The sequence below is a fragment of the Aythya fuligula genome, chromosome 8, assembly GCF_009819795.1.
Source record: "Aythya fuligula isolate bAytFul2 chromosome 8, bAytFul2.pri, whole genome shotgun sequence".
Taxonomy (NCBI): Eukaryota; Metazoa; Chordata; class Aves; order Anseriformes; family Anatidae; genus Aythya; species Aythya fuligula.
This window is the reverse complement of record NC_045566.1, coordinates 11757692-11772663: the sequence shown is the minus strand read 5'-3', so window position 1 is coordinate 11772663 and position 14972 is coordinate 11757692. Positions and strand designations below refer to the sequence as shown.

Genomic DNA, 14972 nt, shown 5'->3' with positions numbered 1-14972 from the left:
AGAAAAAAAAAAAAAAAAGGAAAAAAAAAAAAAGGCAGCAAAAGCCTGAGTAGGAGGTCTTGATGAAATATAGACACTGTAAGAATGGGTTGAAGACAAAGACAAAGTTGGTCACAGAAGGCATGATAATGTTTAAGCAGGTAAATCATCGAACCCCACAGCCAAGCATCTGCAATCCAAATGCTGTTGATTCTGAGTTTACAAGACATTTGTGATAAGTGCTTTTGTTGTAATTAAAAAGCTGTGCTAGGCTACCCAGATGTGTTGTAACCAGTACCTTATCTGCTGTGCCAAGATGAGGACAGACCTCACCTGTCAAAGACAATTAATTTAGATAGCTCTCCACTGGACAGGAGAAGAGTTAATCAGGATTTCTCTGGTAGATTTTTTTTTTCCCCAGTGAAGAATGCTAGTTGGTTGTCATTTAAATCTCCCATAGAAAGGTGCAGAATTTGATCAATCTTCTGACAAAACAAGCCAGTTCTTAATCTGTTTCATTTTTGACAGTTCCTCTGCTCACTTTATACACTGGCTGAGAGCCTAGAGTCTGTAGTTCCCAAATTCTGCCAATCCAGAGGAGAGATGGAAGCTGCTAGCCCCAGGATTGGGCTCTCCACGGAGCTCTGGCTTCTCTTTGCAACACTAAAAAGAAGCACCCAGGCAGATGTGTTAAAACAGCCTACATTTTCATTTTAAAACAGGATGGTTTTCCCCTGTCTCTCATTCCCCACGCCAAACTTCAGAATCTTCCGGAGGTGGAAGCTGCATTTAATAAAAGGGCAGCTAGTGATCATATATATCTGAACTGATCTGGGAGAAAGGGTGGAAATACAAAGATGACTGGAAAGACTGCATTGCAAAGGAATAACAGAGAGCAGTAGAGCATTCCTGCAGCCTGGATTTGAGGTATGTCTTTAAGATTGGGCAGATACACAGCGTCAAGGAATGAGTATCATCAATAATTATGCATTAAGCACTAGTAACTCTGCTTCGTAGGAGGTCTCACAGATCGTACACAAATTCAGGGAACACTGAATGTTGCTGAAGAAGAATAATGCCTGCACGATCCTCTAGGATATTATCCTTGGCTGGCAAATAAAAGAAGACAGGATACAAGAAAAAAAAATCTGAACATGGAGCATCTGTTTTTTGATGCAGTAGAAAGGATGGCACAGGTTGGGTGGTCTCCTGTTCAGTGAAAAGGCAAACAATCTGCTAGGGAAGAGGCTGAAAATGAATGCTAACAGGGGAATTGAAGCAAAGCAAAACAAACAGAGTCCTTATGCAGCATGAAACCAAGATGACAAAAGCAAAATTAATCAAGGATGTAAAGTTAGTAGATTTTCTATATATCAATACTAAAGAGTCTGGGTAAAAAGGGAAAGGAATCAGAACTACCTATTTATTAATTCAGTGTAGCTGGTAGTATTGAAACCAGATGGGAAGAGCTGCATAACTGGAAGTTAAAAATCAATGGTTATAAACTAGTTTGGAAAGATCAAGTAGGGAAAAGAGAAAGAAGTGCTGAAATATACAGTAAAAAATGACATCGTCTGATTTCAGGACACTGACAGCTCAAAAGCAAATTATTTGGCATGCATTGGATCAGTATTCTTAACGCACAAAAACCAAGATGGGATAGTAGCTGCTGTCTGCAAATCACCAAATCATAGAAGAGAACAGGATGACTGGGTGCCTTAGCACCTTCTCTAATGTGTAGGAGCAAAAAAGCTGCACTATCATCTAAGATTTCAATCTGCCTGACATATGCTTAAAATTTCATGATGCTGATACTACTCTGTAGAATTTTTGAACATTATATATGAACATTTCTTAAATGAAAAAGTGAAACTCTCCAAAAAAGTGGGGATTTTATGTGAGATCTTATCTCACAGATAATGAAAAGAGACCAAAGAACTTGATAAAAGAACTAAATATTAGTGGCTATGATGATAGCATGTTTGCTCTTTACAAAAAGGCAAAAAGAGAATGAAACCCAAACAGTACTATGGATGGTGCAGTCACTTTACCAAATTGAAAGCTATTGTAAAGGAGAACCAGCTGGGAGAGAAAACTGATCAATAATTGGAAAATACAAATATTTTATTAAGTATCTGTAATATTAGGAAAGAAAGCCACGTGTGTTAAAAAATAAAAAATAAAAAGAAATCTATCTCAAAAGGTTAATGAAAACTTCTATATAACCGTAAATCAATGAAAAGAAGAAAGAAAGTTGATAACACTGAACACGGAGTAGAAGTAGGGAATTACATAAATAATTCCTTCGATAAGGGTAGCCAACTTGTAAGAAGAAATGTATGGCTAGAGAATTAAGGATAATTTTCAAATACCTTCAGAAGCCATACAATGGTAACAGTTCTTTATCAGATTAACTTGAAAGATTTGTCAAGAATAATGAAGACAAGAAAGAAGTGTTCAATAAGTATTTGTCTTTGGTATTTAAGGAAAGGACAGACAATTAGTAATGTGCTAGGAGGATGATGATGAATTACCATGTTACAAAAAAACAAAACAAAAAAAAAAAAACACATGGAAAAACATTGAATGGTAGCTACTGAAGAAAGATATATGTGCATAGGAGACTTCAGATGACTTGTGTCCAAAAGTTTTAAAGGAGCTGACTGAGGAATCTGTACTGCTATTACTGTTGGGTTTTTTTGTTTGTTTGTTTTTTCCCTCCTAAGATTTGGAACAATTTGGAAAGTTCCAGAAAGATGTGTGAAAACTTGTGTTGTGTTAATATTTAAGAAGGATAAACTTAATGACCCAAATAATTACAGTCCTGTCAGTCTGAAATTGATCTGGAGCAAAGCAATGGAATGGCTGACAGGGGACTGAATTACTAACTAATTAAAGAAGAGAAATACGTTAAATGTCACTCCAAGTGCAATATGGAAAATAGATACTGTCAAACATTTGTTGGCTTTTTTTTTTTCCCAGTTGTGACTACAAGTAAAACACAACACTCGATATACTTTGATTCTATATGACATTTGATGTGGTATTTATGACATTTGAGTTAAGAAACCATGACAATACAAAATTGACATGTCACACAATAAGTGAATCAAAAACTGGTTAACTGATATTTCAAAACTTGAATTTAAATGGGGAATGATCACAGAACGGGTATTCTGTTGGGATGGCTGCGTGGGCATACTCTAGTTAACATTTTTATCAACAATTCGGAAGAAAAACCAAAGGTTTGTAGAAGACTCAGTCATGAAGGGATTGCTCAGTAATAAAAAGAAAGGCTCACTGAGACTAGTTGACACAGATTACTGGGAGAGCTGGCACAAGTCAATAAAATCAGATCCAAATGTAAAACCATAGGAACAAAAACTTCAGGGGGATAGGCTGGCTATTCCATAAGGGTTTGAAAATAGCTAATGGGGATAATTCTGTAATTACACTATTTTTTATCTGAGTGTCTGGTTCTATGACAAATAATTGAATAAATTAGCATTCTTACCCCATGCTGCTACTATTAGGTATGAATGCACTTCATGAACAATATACAAAACCAACTATCCTGCATGGAAAAAGGATTAAATGAATCCATATTTCATCATGCTATTAGTATGTATTCACAGCTCACACTGAAATGGTTCTGAAGGGAATATTATGATATATTCAGAGAGTATGTCTGAAAAATAACACACAAATTCTTAACAAGCCCCTTGGCAGCATATCAGAATTGAAGGACCCTCAAAGCTGAACATGTGAATGGCATTTCTTCCCTTTATTTAGTTTTAGTCTTACCATAGAAATTCTCTTTTTCCTTCCCCTCATTGTAGTGGCTGACAAAATAGCAGTTTCTAAAAAAACAAATCTTTATGCCATGCTTTTCAATTTTAGGATTGAACCTGTGTACCAGAATCTGGACAAAATTAGATGGTCACAGTTGCTGCATTACATATGCCAATGCTGACAGACATACCTGCAATCTCCAACCCTTTCACAGACCCAGTCTGTCTATATATGTTTAATTCACATATAGACCAAGTTAAAATTTATCCATCGAAGCTGGTTGCTTTTTACTGACAGTCTTAGCTGGACAATATCAGGTTAATGTAGTTACGGTTTGCTACTGTAGAAACCTTCAGCAGGTCTGCTGAAGAAAGAGAAGTTACGTAGGTCCCACTCATGCTCATGTCAACTTGCTAGCTGCAAGTCGAGCTTCACAACTTTTCAGGAGATGTGAGCTCTACCACAGCCCTTCAGTCTCACAGAAGTCTCTCAGGTAAGTGGTGAATGTCCACTAAGGGTTTGCATGACGTGACTTCTGAAAGTGCTGCAGTCTGAGGGAGTGCTGGAAGGATGTAATATTATGGATGGGATCCAATATACTTTTCCTACAAATCTCCATTTCTGTGTGTGTGTGCAGGTGCATTTACACAAAGAAACGAAAACATTTCTTGTTCTTCTGTGTGTAGGTTCTGTGAGCTGGTTTCCCAAAATTACTTGGTATGTTTGGGATAGATGCCTTAGATATCCATAATGTCAATTAAGAAATAATTTAGGCATAGTTCATGTTTGCATGCTGCAGAGTATAATACTTTCTAGAACAGAGATCTTGTTTTCTTTGAGTTCAGTGAACTGTCAGATATGATTACAGTGGCATATACATCAATAAGAATAAAAGTGCTTAGCACGAAATTATACACAAATTATGTCAGATAAAACATATCCAGCAAGAGATATTGGAAAATTGTATACATTTATTCATATCTTTAAAATATCCCAGGCACAATTTAGCAAGTACATAGAAGCACATTCTCCAAGTGAGAGCAAAAACTAAGTAGCATGTAGCACATGGCAAAACATCTAAAATAAATTGCATGAAAGTTTTCTAAGTCTACAATGATATCTGCTATGAATACACTGTTCAGCACTACAAAAAGGCAACCAAAGAATACATGTAATAAGTAGCATAACATGAACTTTCTACATCATTTTCCTAGAAGCATATAGTAGCAACTGTATAAGAACAGAAAAAGGATTGTATACTGTATATACACGCATATGTGCACACATATACAGATATAACTGGAAGGCCACAACAACAAAAAATACCCTGGAAAAATGATGAAGGGAATTTTGAATGGGGTGCTGTATATAAAAAACAATGGATACATTAGCAAGCATTCGACATGTTCATGCTAAAACCACATCCACAAGTGGAATCACAATTAACTCTTCATCAAACTTTCCATGTTGCACCCATACTGGATTACATGGTCCTACACCACATTTGGATGCTATTTTAGGAGGAGTCAAGAGCTTTCATCTCCCATAACCTGACAGAAGGGACCAGATCTCATACTTGAAAGAAAAATACCTATGAAAAGAGGGAACTCATGGAAAGACTGGGGAAAAATAAATAAGTAAAACCCAAAGGGCTTCTATTTATCCAAAAGATGGGCTAATAGAAATTTCACTTTCCTAAGGGGCAGACCATTATAGTAGCCCCATTTAACAAGGTTTGTATTGCATGATGGAGCGTTCCTCAGGCCACGGACTTGATTCCTTTCTGATAAAACTAAAAGATGTGGCATTCAGCCCACGGGACCAAACTAGAGACTATGTATGGTGTGGTTATCAAGTACTTAGCACTAACAGTTTCAGGCTACAGAGCTGATCCAGCTGAGCTCATTTCTCACTAATGTAGACACAGGCTCCAAAAACATACAGAACAAACATGAATCAACAAGTACTACAGCCTATGTTTGCCACATAAGAGATTAGTCTTCTTTGTTCTGACTTGCCACTATCTGGAAAAAAAGGCTTTCCCTGTAGGCACTCTTCATGTTTGCAGATGTGTATGAGAGTCTGTGTGTGAGGAGGGGACAGATTAACTGCCAAAAGAGCAGTGAGCACCCAATTTTTTGCTCCAGCCATCCTCAGAAATACTATTTTCAGCAGCAACAATATGAAAAAGCTGCTGGCATCTTTGCTACTCTTCTACATGTGCAATTCCCATTAAAGAGATGCCACAGATATCAAAACTTGTGATTGCTGCCCTGCCAGCATCTCAACACTACCTGTGTCAATGAAGTCATTCCCTTACACTTGTGAAGTTTTCCTTATAACAGGACACAAAATTGTGACTGTGAGCACTGAAGTAGGTTCATGAAAACAAGTTTAACTATTTCTGATATTCTAAGGAAAAATGTCAAGTTTAGTAAATACTTCCTGACTGGTTTCAACAATTTATATGCTGCCAGCTGCTAATGGCACTCACAGAGCTCCAGCGAAGTGCTCTGGACAACACATGATATGAAAGTAAGAAAAAGCACTACTTCTGCTACTTAAACTACATCTACACACAACTTACGTTATTTATTACAGTGTTAGAATAAAATATATAACATGCTATCATGCACAATACATGGTTAGAACATGCATTAGTTCAAGTTTACAATCTCTTTATGGCCAGTAAATCAGGACAGCAGTGGCAGATGCTGACAGCTGCATATCTTCATGAATTCCCAGAAATAGCAGCAAGCAATGCAAAAAAAAGATGTGAAATCAGCTGTTTTAGACACCCATAAAATGGTGATTCTTTGTGAGTTAACCTTAAAAAAATTAAATAAATAACCAAACCCCAGTGAGCTCTTTCACACCTCATTCAAAAAACTGTTCAGCACCTGAGGTGAGACTGTGCCCCCAGTGAGGTCACTGCTGACTTCACAGTGTCCCTGCCTGTTGCTCTTCAGCCCTGGTGCAGCATCAACAGTCCCCTGGCCCCACCCAAGGCAGGGAACGGGGCAGACTTTGTGCAGCTCAGGGGCTGTGTAAGTCAGCTGGAGAATATACATAATTCAACAGGGTTGGAAAGGACCCAAAGCTGAGGCTACATGAGCATACAAAAGCTGAGGAGTGGGTCCTGGGATGCCACGCATTACACAGAAGCCTTCCCTTTCACTTGGGAGAGACTGCCTCTTTCTCCTTCAGCCTGTTTCTGGAGGGTTTGCCTGAGACTCCAGCGCAGACCACACACATGAGACTTTTGTGGGTTATGCAATACAAAGCTTACAAAATGCTTGTTTTTTTGCTTTGTCATTAGCTATATGTCACAACAACAGACAGAGAAATACATATGAACCTGGTAGCTGGCTATTTATTCACCATATCATTCTTCACTCCCCCATGGTTAAGTCACATTCCTCTGCATCCTCCCAGGAAAGAAGGAACAGAATGAGACACATCTGCTGAAAATGAAACACTTTCTGCTCAAAAAGAGCTAATTATGCCTAGTCAGGAGAAACAGCCCTTTTTAGTAAATACACGATTCTCCGATGTATGTGGTACATAGAAATGCCCCCAGACAGCTCCTGTGTGATCCTTTGGCACTGACACCAAGTTTCCCTCCTAAGGCTACCCCTAAGGTTTCTCATAAACAAGCCTCAGACTTGCTCAAGCACCACTAACGACATGTGCTCTATGAAACGTGCAGAAAAATATTGTCAGCAACATTTAAGCATCTATTTGGGAAGTGCTTCTGATTTTCTACTTGCTAAGAACACCATCCAGTTATAATTCATGAGTGATTACTTATTTAATTTGTACTTACCTGGACATGTCCTCTGGTTGAGCATTTGTATTCTGCTGCCAGCTTTCTTTGTGCAGGGCCCTACTTTTGTCTGGACCGTTACCAGGTGACTGAGCACTGCCTGCATCAGCCCTCCTTGTGTTGGATGGGCTCCTCTTTAACATCATCAACTATGCAATGCATTATGTGCACGTGGTGCTTCTCAGACAAAACTCTGCTTACCTCAGTACCCTGGAGTGCAAAAATTTTACCGGGATGGTTGCTCTACTCAGGGTCTGAACTTGCCAAAGTGATTTCCATTACTTTTGAATTGAGTCCTCAGAAATTCCTAGATCTGTAGAAGTGGGTCCTCTACACATAACTGAAGTTGTGCCAGGCTGACTTCTACCTCCCTGGTGGTGCTTATATAGACATCTTTGACTACATGGAATTTGCCTTTGCCTTTCCCTGCAAAAGACATTTTCTCTTCACTGGTAATCAGCAGCGGGGAGCGGAACAACATATCTAGATAGGAGCTAATGGCACACTAAGAAACAGAGTATTTGGGAAAGTATTTGCAGGAGAGATCAATGGTACTCCACTCCTCAAACATTTTAGGGACATTTTTTAGAAGTTGGAACACCATCTGCTCCTCAGTAGAACTCTTCCTCAGCCCTTCCTGCTTACTGCTGTAACTGATATAAGCAGTCTGCAGATGGAGCCTCCCAGCCCAGATGGGAAGGGAATTCGGCTGGATACACTACTGCTTTCTTTCTGTGAAGAGGCCACGGTATAAGAGGGAAGTGATCTGGACATCTGGGGGGAATGAGAAGGTTGGGATCATGTCTGCTGTATCTGTTTGGAAAACAAAAATAATTTTTTTCATTATTCAGTTAATTAACTATGAATTGGTAATTAGCTAGTCAAAAAGATTTAGAAAAATTCTGCTCTTATTTAAGACCTCTTTTTTTTTTTTTCTGGAAAAATATAAATCAGACGGTACTGCAACAGAAAGTATATTAAAATTTAAACTTTTATCAAAACTAAGGCTATGGCAAGCCAAAAATTGTATATTTTTAAAAGTGTCTTTTCAACAACCAACTAAATTACAAAAGAAATATTTGATGACTACTTAGCTGACTGATGGGGAAAAAAAGGCCAAATCATCTGTAAGTATCCCTCTATTAGCAGCAATGGGAAGATCTATTTTGAAAACCCATGGTAAACTCCCTGCTTGTTTTATACACATAACTAGTTGATTAAAATAGGACTGCCTGAATGAATAAGCAATTAGGATCTGATTACATTCAGGTAAACTGTAGTAGGTTTTATTTCAAAGAATTAATAAATGATTCTCAGCTGATGTCTTAACTGCTCTCAGAAGGTGAATCATCAAGGTTTCTTACCGCACAGCCAAGCATTGAATTTTTTTTCTTCAGTACCACAATGCTGATTTTTAACAAATTCCTACAAAGTCATTTCTTTGTAGAATTATCTTTAACACAGCGGTCACAGTTCCTTACTCATATAATAAAAATCATGCAAATATGTTTAGTTTATGCTAAAGACAGTCTCATTTAAATAAGGGAACTGATGTTCATTTCCTCTACTGTGAATGAAGTCTGCTGCAATGTTTCTAAAAGTGGATCTCACTGCAAATCCAAGCCCCTCTACAAACAGAGAGCAACACTTTTACTTTTGCTCTGTGACAACTGCACTCTTAATGACATTCTCATTTTTGCTGTACATTTAGCTGTTCTTAGAGCTACATATTTCTTAGCTAGCCATAGCACAAGATACTGTTTCATACAGCATGCAAGCACTCTACAAAGAGCTGCAGGATGAAGCACATATTTTACAACACATTCATGGTAGTTTGGCATGCCTTAATTGTCTTAAAAAAAAATCTCAGGCTTAAAAATGGTCTTGCATGCAAACACAACTCAGGCAGAATCCTTATGCTGTGCTTGCTGGGATAAAGTCTATGCTTTGTAAGAACATTTCTCATGGGTCCAAGCCCAACTGCACTTCTGTGTGCAGCACTTTCATTGTAACTTTCTCTTAACCCAAATACCTTCTAAACACAAGATCAATTCAACTGATATTCTCTTTTTCACCTCCTCTTCTCACAGGGGAGCTATAGGTTGTCCTATGTTTCCCTGTACAAAATATGTCGAACATTGTCCCTTTTTCTGTGTGCCCTGCATTCTTCAAATCCTTCATTACAATTTCCTTATTAGCTTTCTGTCTATCCAGCCATCCATCTAAACTGAAAAGATGAATATGCATATAGCAATAAATCTAGCTCACAGTCTTTTGCTACTAGAACCCTTCATGCATCCATGACCCTTTCCCCTCTGGATTTCATCCCATGCTGTATTAGCCTACGATTGATTGTAAACTCCAGGGACAAGAAACAGCCACTTTAAAAATATTGCTTGTACATTGCCTGTAGCCTTCGGATATGTTGGGCACCTCTTCTGCAAGGCACTATACAAATACATTGCAAATGAGAATATCTGTCTCAAGAGCTTAAAAGAAAGTCAGTCAAGACAGGGAGTAGGAAAGTATTATTGTTCTCTTTCTCCAAGCAGGAAGGTGAGATATCAAGTCACACGAATGTGGAACAGAGCCTGTATTTCAATATAGGTATTCCTATGATCCACGATCATAGGAATGGCCCCAGCCTTTGTCTAACCAGCACGAACACTTAAAGCACTAAAGTAAGCAGTGAAAGCTGAGCTATATTAAAAATAAAATCAGAAAGCTGCATTTACAGTAGAAAATACAAAGGGCAAGAGAGATTATACCCTAGTATCACCTACCAACAGGAACAGGAAACCAATGATCAGTGAGGAGTAACCAATGATCAGGAGGAGTAACACTGGTAAAGAGTTTTTGTCTCTATCCTATAAGAGTTGCAGCTGATGATGAGAATATATATATATATGCTATGAGCATATAAAATATAGATTTATATGTACAAATATACAATAGGAAATAGTATACAAATACTTACATGTAAAAATATCTTTTTTACTTCCCCTTTTTATGATTTACAAAAGCATACAAAGTTTCCTATTGTTTAATGTTAAAGTAGCATGAGTAAACCCTGTGTGTCATGTTCCACACATAACTCTTTCAAGTGTTCACAGTATTGGCTATTACAGTGTTGAATCTGACATTCCAGATGTTAAAATATTCTTAGGACACATTCTAAACTTAAAGCATTAATTTAAATATAGTTTAAATAAAACTCACATGCTTAGTTGAATTATGGTCATATTAAGAATGAGTCTGCTGCACTTGAAAACTTTCCATGAGAATAAGCTTGGAAACACATATTTCAACTAGAGATGAGTATATTTTAAAATTCTTGAACTGCTTCTTGATGTGTAGATAACACTGTGAGGTGGTTAGTTCTTTCAACTCCATTTGAAGCAATGCAAGCTGAGGGAACTATTCCAAATTATCCTCAGTAGGAACGAGGACACACAGAGTAATCTGCCATCATATCCAGACATGCCATCACTTTCTTCAAATACCCAACAGACAAGAATAAATGACAGGTACCATTGCTTTTGTGTTAAGAATAAATGCCGTAGCATTCTTTATCAGCAATGTGCTTTATGGACTTAAATTAATCCTCACAATTCCCTTGTGAGGTAGATAGATACTGTCCCCATTTTTAAAGATGGAGAAGTGGAGAGAGGAATTGTTGTTATGGCTGCAAGGGCAATACTGTCAAAATACGAGTATTTGGATGTTGGAGCAACTCAAAGGCACAACTGGAGATGTTCATGTGCCAACCTTACACTAACACAGTGTATCCTGACAGCAGGATAGTTACAACAGCCAAAGGTTTGGTGTGGGCTGCAGCACACAGTCTTTGCTAAGTCCAGTGTTGCTGGAAAAAAATGTGGAAAGTTGTGTGCAGTTCAAGAACCACGTTTAGCTCATCTCTAATTTTACTGCATATGCAAGTGCTCACATGTATCAATGTATTTAGGTGGTTTCTTAACATTTGCTTACTCATAATAAGACAAGCAGACCTTGGAGGTCTGTATATTTTTTCATATTTCCTTTGTGGAAAATTCTCCATACTGCAAATGGAACAAGTGCTGCAATACTATCAGTACTGCAAATGAGTTGCAAATACAAATTTTAATTAACTAAGATACTGAATAAGTTTTAAAGAACCACCATGTTCTCTGTGTGCACCTGTATATACAGGAAATCTCATCCACCTTTAACTACTGAAGTAAAATCCAGTTAAAGTATAAAGTGCATTATGTGGAGTAAAACCCTAAGAAATAACAAGCCATGTGTCTGCCTTCCACAGTTTGATCAATTTTGCTTACCGAACCATCACCTTCTTTGTCTTCTACTTTTTAGTTTAGTGTTACTTAGGCTGAGAAAGGCCTGCCAGATGTAAGCAGAATTATTGTAAACTGAGACATTTTTGTAATATTATGCTATTAAGGGAGAGTTAAGAAAACCACTATCAAGACACTGTCCAGTTGGGGTGTGTAAATACTATTGAGTGTTTCTTGGCCCATTTAGCAAATACTTTCTTTTCCGTGATAAACCTATGGCCTCCGTATGGAGCATTTTCATGCAGGAAGTATTCCTCACACTCATCTCTTCCTGGCTCGTAATAGTGGTAGGGAACTTTACGAAAGCCTTCTGACCTAGGGAAAGAAAAGATAGTCTTAAGTATTATTTTCAAGAAAAACATTATATACCGCAGTTGAATTCACTGAAATCCCTTCCATGTGTTGGCATCTCAGCTCCTTTGCTAAATTAAATTGCACAAGGGCTTTCATTACAGCATGACTTGTATGAATTTTGATGTAGAAAATGAAGCTAAGCGTATCTCTTGACGTATACTCATCTTATCAGTCAGCAAGGAGCTGAGGTGCCAGCTCTTATGGGTACCACACGTTTTAGTTGACTCTGAGGAGCAATCAGTCCAGGAGGCTCTATCCCTAAGCAAAGTCTTCTCATGAAGTAGTCCCAAGTTTGCAACCGGTTCTTGGACTGGCTAATTAATGTTAGAATAATATACATTACAAGGAGGTGATGCAGGCAGAACTGCAGCTTTAAGGAAACTCATCCTTATCTGCTGTCAACAGACTGAAGTGCTATCATGCCATTAGCTGGTTTTACATCAAGGCTATGCAATGACAGCTCAGCTGAACTCTGTGAGGACAACTTTAGTCCTGTCACTCCTCATCTCAGGGCACCTACTGTGTTTTCATAAACAAAGAACAACATATGTTCGTTCCATCTGGATGACTCAATCAGTGGGATCTGCAAGTTCTGAAAAGTCTCTCTACTCTTATGATATCCTAATTAAACAGCTGTGACTCAAATGCCTCTTTTTTGGGGGGGGTGGTCTGCCAGGAATGACTCCCACGCTGGAGTGACACAGAATATGGAGTGAGCATCTGCATGAAGACATTACTCTAGGAGCTGAGGACCCCTGAACTGGTTACATGCAGGACTTAAACCAGCCTAGGTACAGAAAAATAGACTTGGACTTGCATCATATATTGTTTATGACATTTCCTGCTTTTGTGAATGAAGAATAGTTTCATTTTATATTTTGCTACCTTATCCTGTAGATTAAAGCACTTAACTTGGACTTTTAAAAATTGTGTTTGGAGTTATACTTCTGACAATAGAATTAATCCATTGTCACTGTAAGGTCACTAACAGTAGTTGGTTGGAATTTATGTCAGTTTACTGTGATAAAGCTTGCAGGACTTGTTTTATTATCTAATTAGAAACCCCCTACTACTCAAAACAAGCCATATATAACCTAGAAAGTTCAAGCAGGTTGCTCAGTGGTTGTGAAATGTAATTTCAGGTAACTATCCAGGACTAATCAGTTTCTTTCACTTCCAGGTGTATTTGGCATTCAGAGAACTAATATATTAATATTTCCTCTATAGCAGTAAAGTAAGTACATTCTGTCAAAAGAATAGGAACATACTTGGTTTCCAGCTAATTCAGAAACTGCAAAAGATCTTTGATTAAAAATAGTTCCTTATGACATCTGATGTTAGACTTTGTAAATATTTTTATTTTACCAACAACAAATGTCATATCAGTACTAAGTATGCTGACAATATAGTGTCACATCAATGCAAAACATTGGGAAATGGCTGCCTGATCCATTTTTTGGATTTATGATATTAAAATCAATTGTGAAATTTTGACAAGACATCAGAATTGTAGATGCATGAAAATAATTTCCTGTGATCTTACTTGCAGTAGGTGTCATTTATCATCCCATAGACGTGAATTCCATAGCAGGCATCCATAGCCAAAATTAAGGTAAACCAACCCGTACTGAGATATGAACCTGACTGGACTCTGTAAAAATACAACATACACAAAACAAATTGCAATGAGAAATTACCCACACTTTATCAAAGAAATATAATCTATTACCTGGGACAAAAGGCATTAAGCAACTTGACAATCTGTCAAAACCATACAATTATTTTGAATTATATTGAATTATTTATAGATACGCTCTCATTCTTGCCAGCATGGGGCCTCAAGCTATTGTCCACAGAAAAAAATACCATGTTAAATATATGAAGTGAAGCAATGCATCTCCCATGAGATGTAAAATAATTTATTTATTTGTACAACCAAAAGATAACAATTACTAGAGTGTGTAAAATGAGATAAAGTTCGCCAGAAAGCAAACTACAGGCAGGGTTTCTGCTGCATGCATGTGGGTATGCACTATCCTCTTCCCCAAGCAAAATATGAATTTGCAGTGGGCTATCCTCTGTGAGAAAATTCACACAGAGATGAAACTTTCAAGGCCATTTTGGTAGAAAACCATTGAACACAAGTAAATGAAAAACAGAACTTTGTGTCCATCCCTTTACATAAACTTGTGCTGTTGTTCTTTAAGATAATAACATAGAGAAAAAAGCACAAGAGGATGCTGCCCAAATTGATAACCTTTGCTCAAATAACTAGTCCCATTAAATCAGTCCAAAAGTATTATCTGCAAGGATTTGGTCACATACTGGCTATGTATGCAAATGTGCGCATTGTTAATTACAGACCAAATCTTGTTCACTCTACGCACACAAGCATTACCAATGGCAGACTGGGAGTCAAAAAAATCACCCATATAATCTGGGCAAGCAACACTTACTACTTTAAAACCTCATAAGTAATAAGAATACACTTAGTACTCAATGCTTACAAACTGGCTGAAGTCCAGCTTTGTGCATGTACTGCTTTCAGTTTGACTGAAATCAATGAAAATCATTATCTTGAAATTATAAATAATGTATCCAGTTTCCAAAGAAAGACACCACAGAAGTAATGAAACCATCTTAATAGAGCCCTAACTTTCAGCCATGTGTGAATGAGAGGAGGTGAC

The 14972-nt window shown here is 37.7% G+C and overlaps 1 protein-coding gene across 1 annotated transcript in view; it reads right to left on the bottom strand.

The window, feature by feature from the left end:
• Window positions 1-8665: 8665 nt before the first annotated feature.
• The window catches only part of ST6GALNAC3 (ST6 N-acetylgalactosaminide alpha-2,6-sialyltransferase 3), a 215864-nt gene continuing 209557 nt past the window's right edge, over window positions 8666-14972 (bottom strand). The window contains exons 4-5 of the mRNA XM_032192727.1: window positions 13829-13936; window positions 8666-12246 (exon numbers count right to left, since the gene is read on the bottom strand). Coding sequence (XP_032048618.1) covers window positions 12060-12246; window positions 13829-13936 — 295 coding nt within the window. The 3' untranslated portion in view covers window positions 8666-12059. The remainder of the gene's footprint in view (window positions 12247-13828; window positions 13937-14972) is intronic.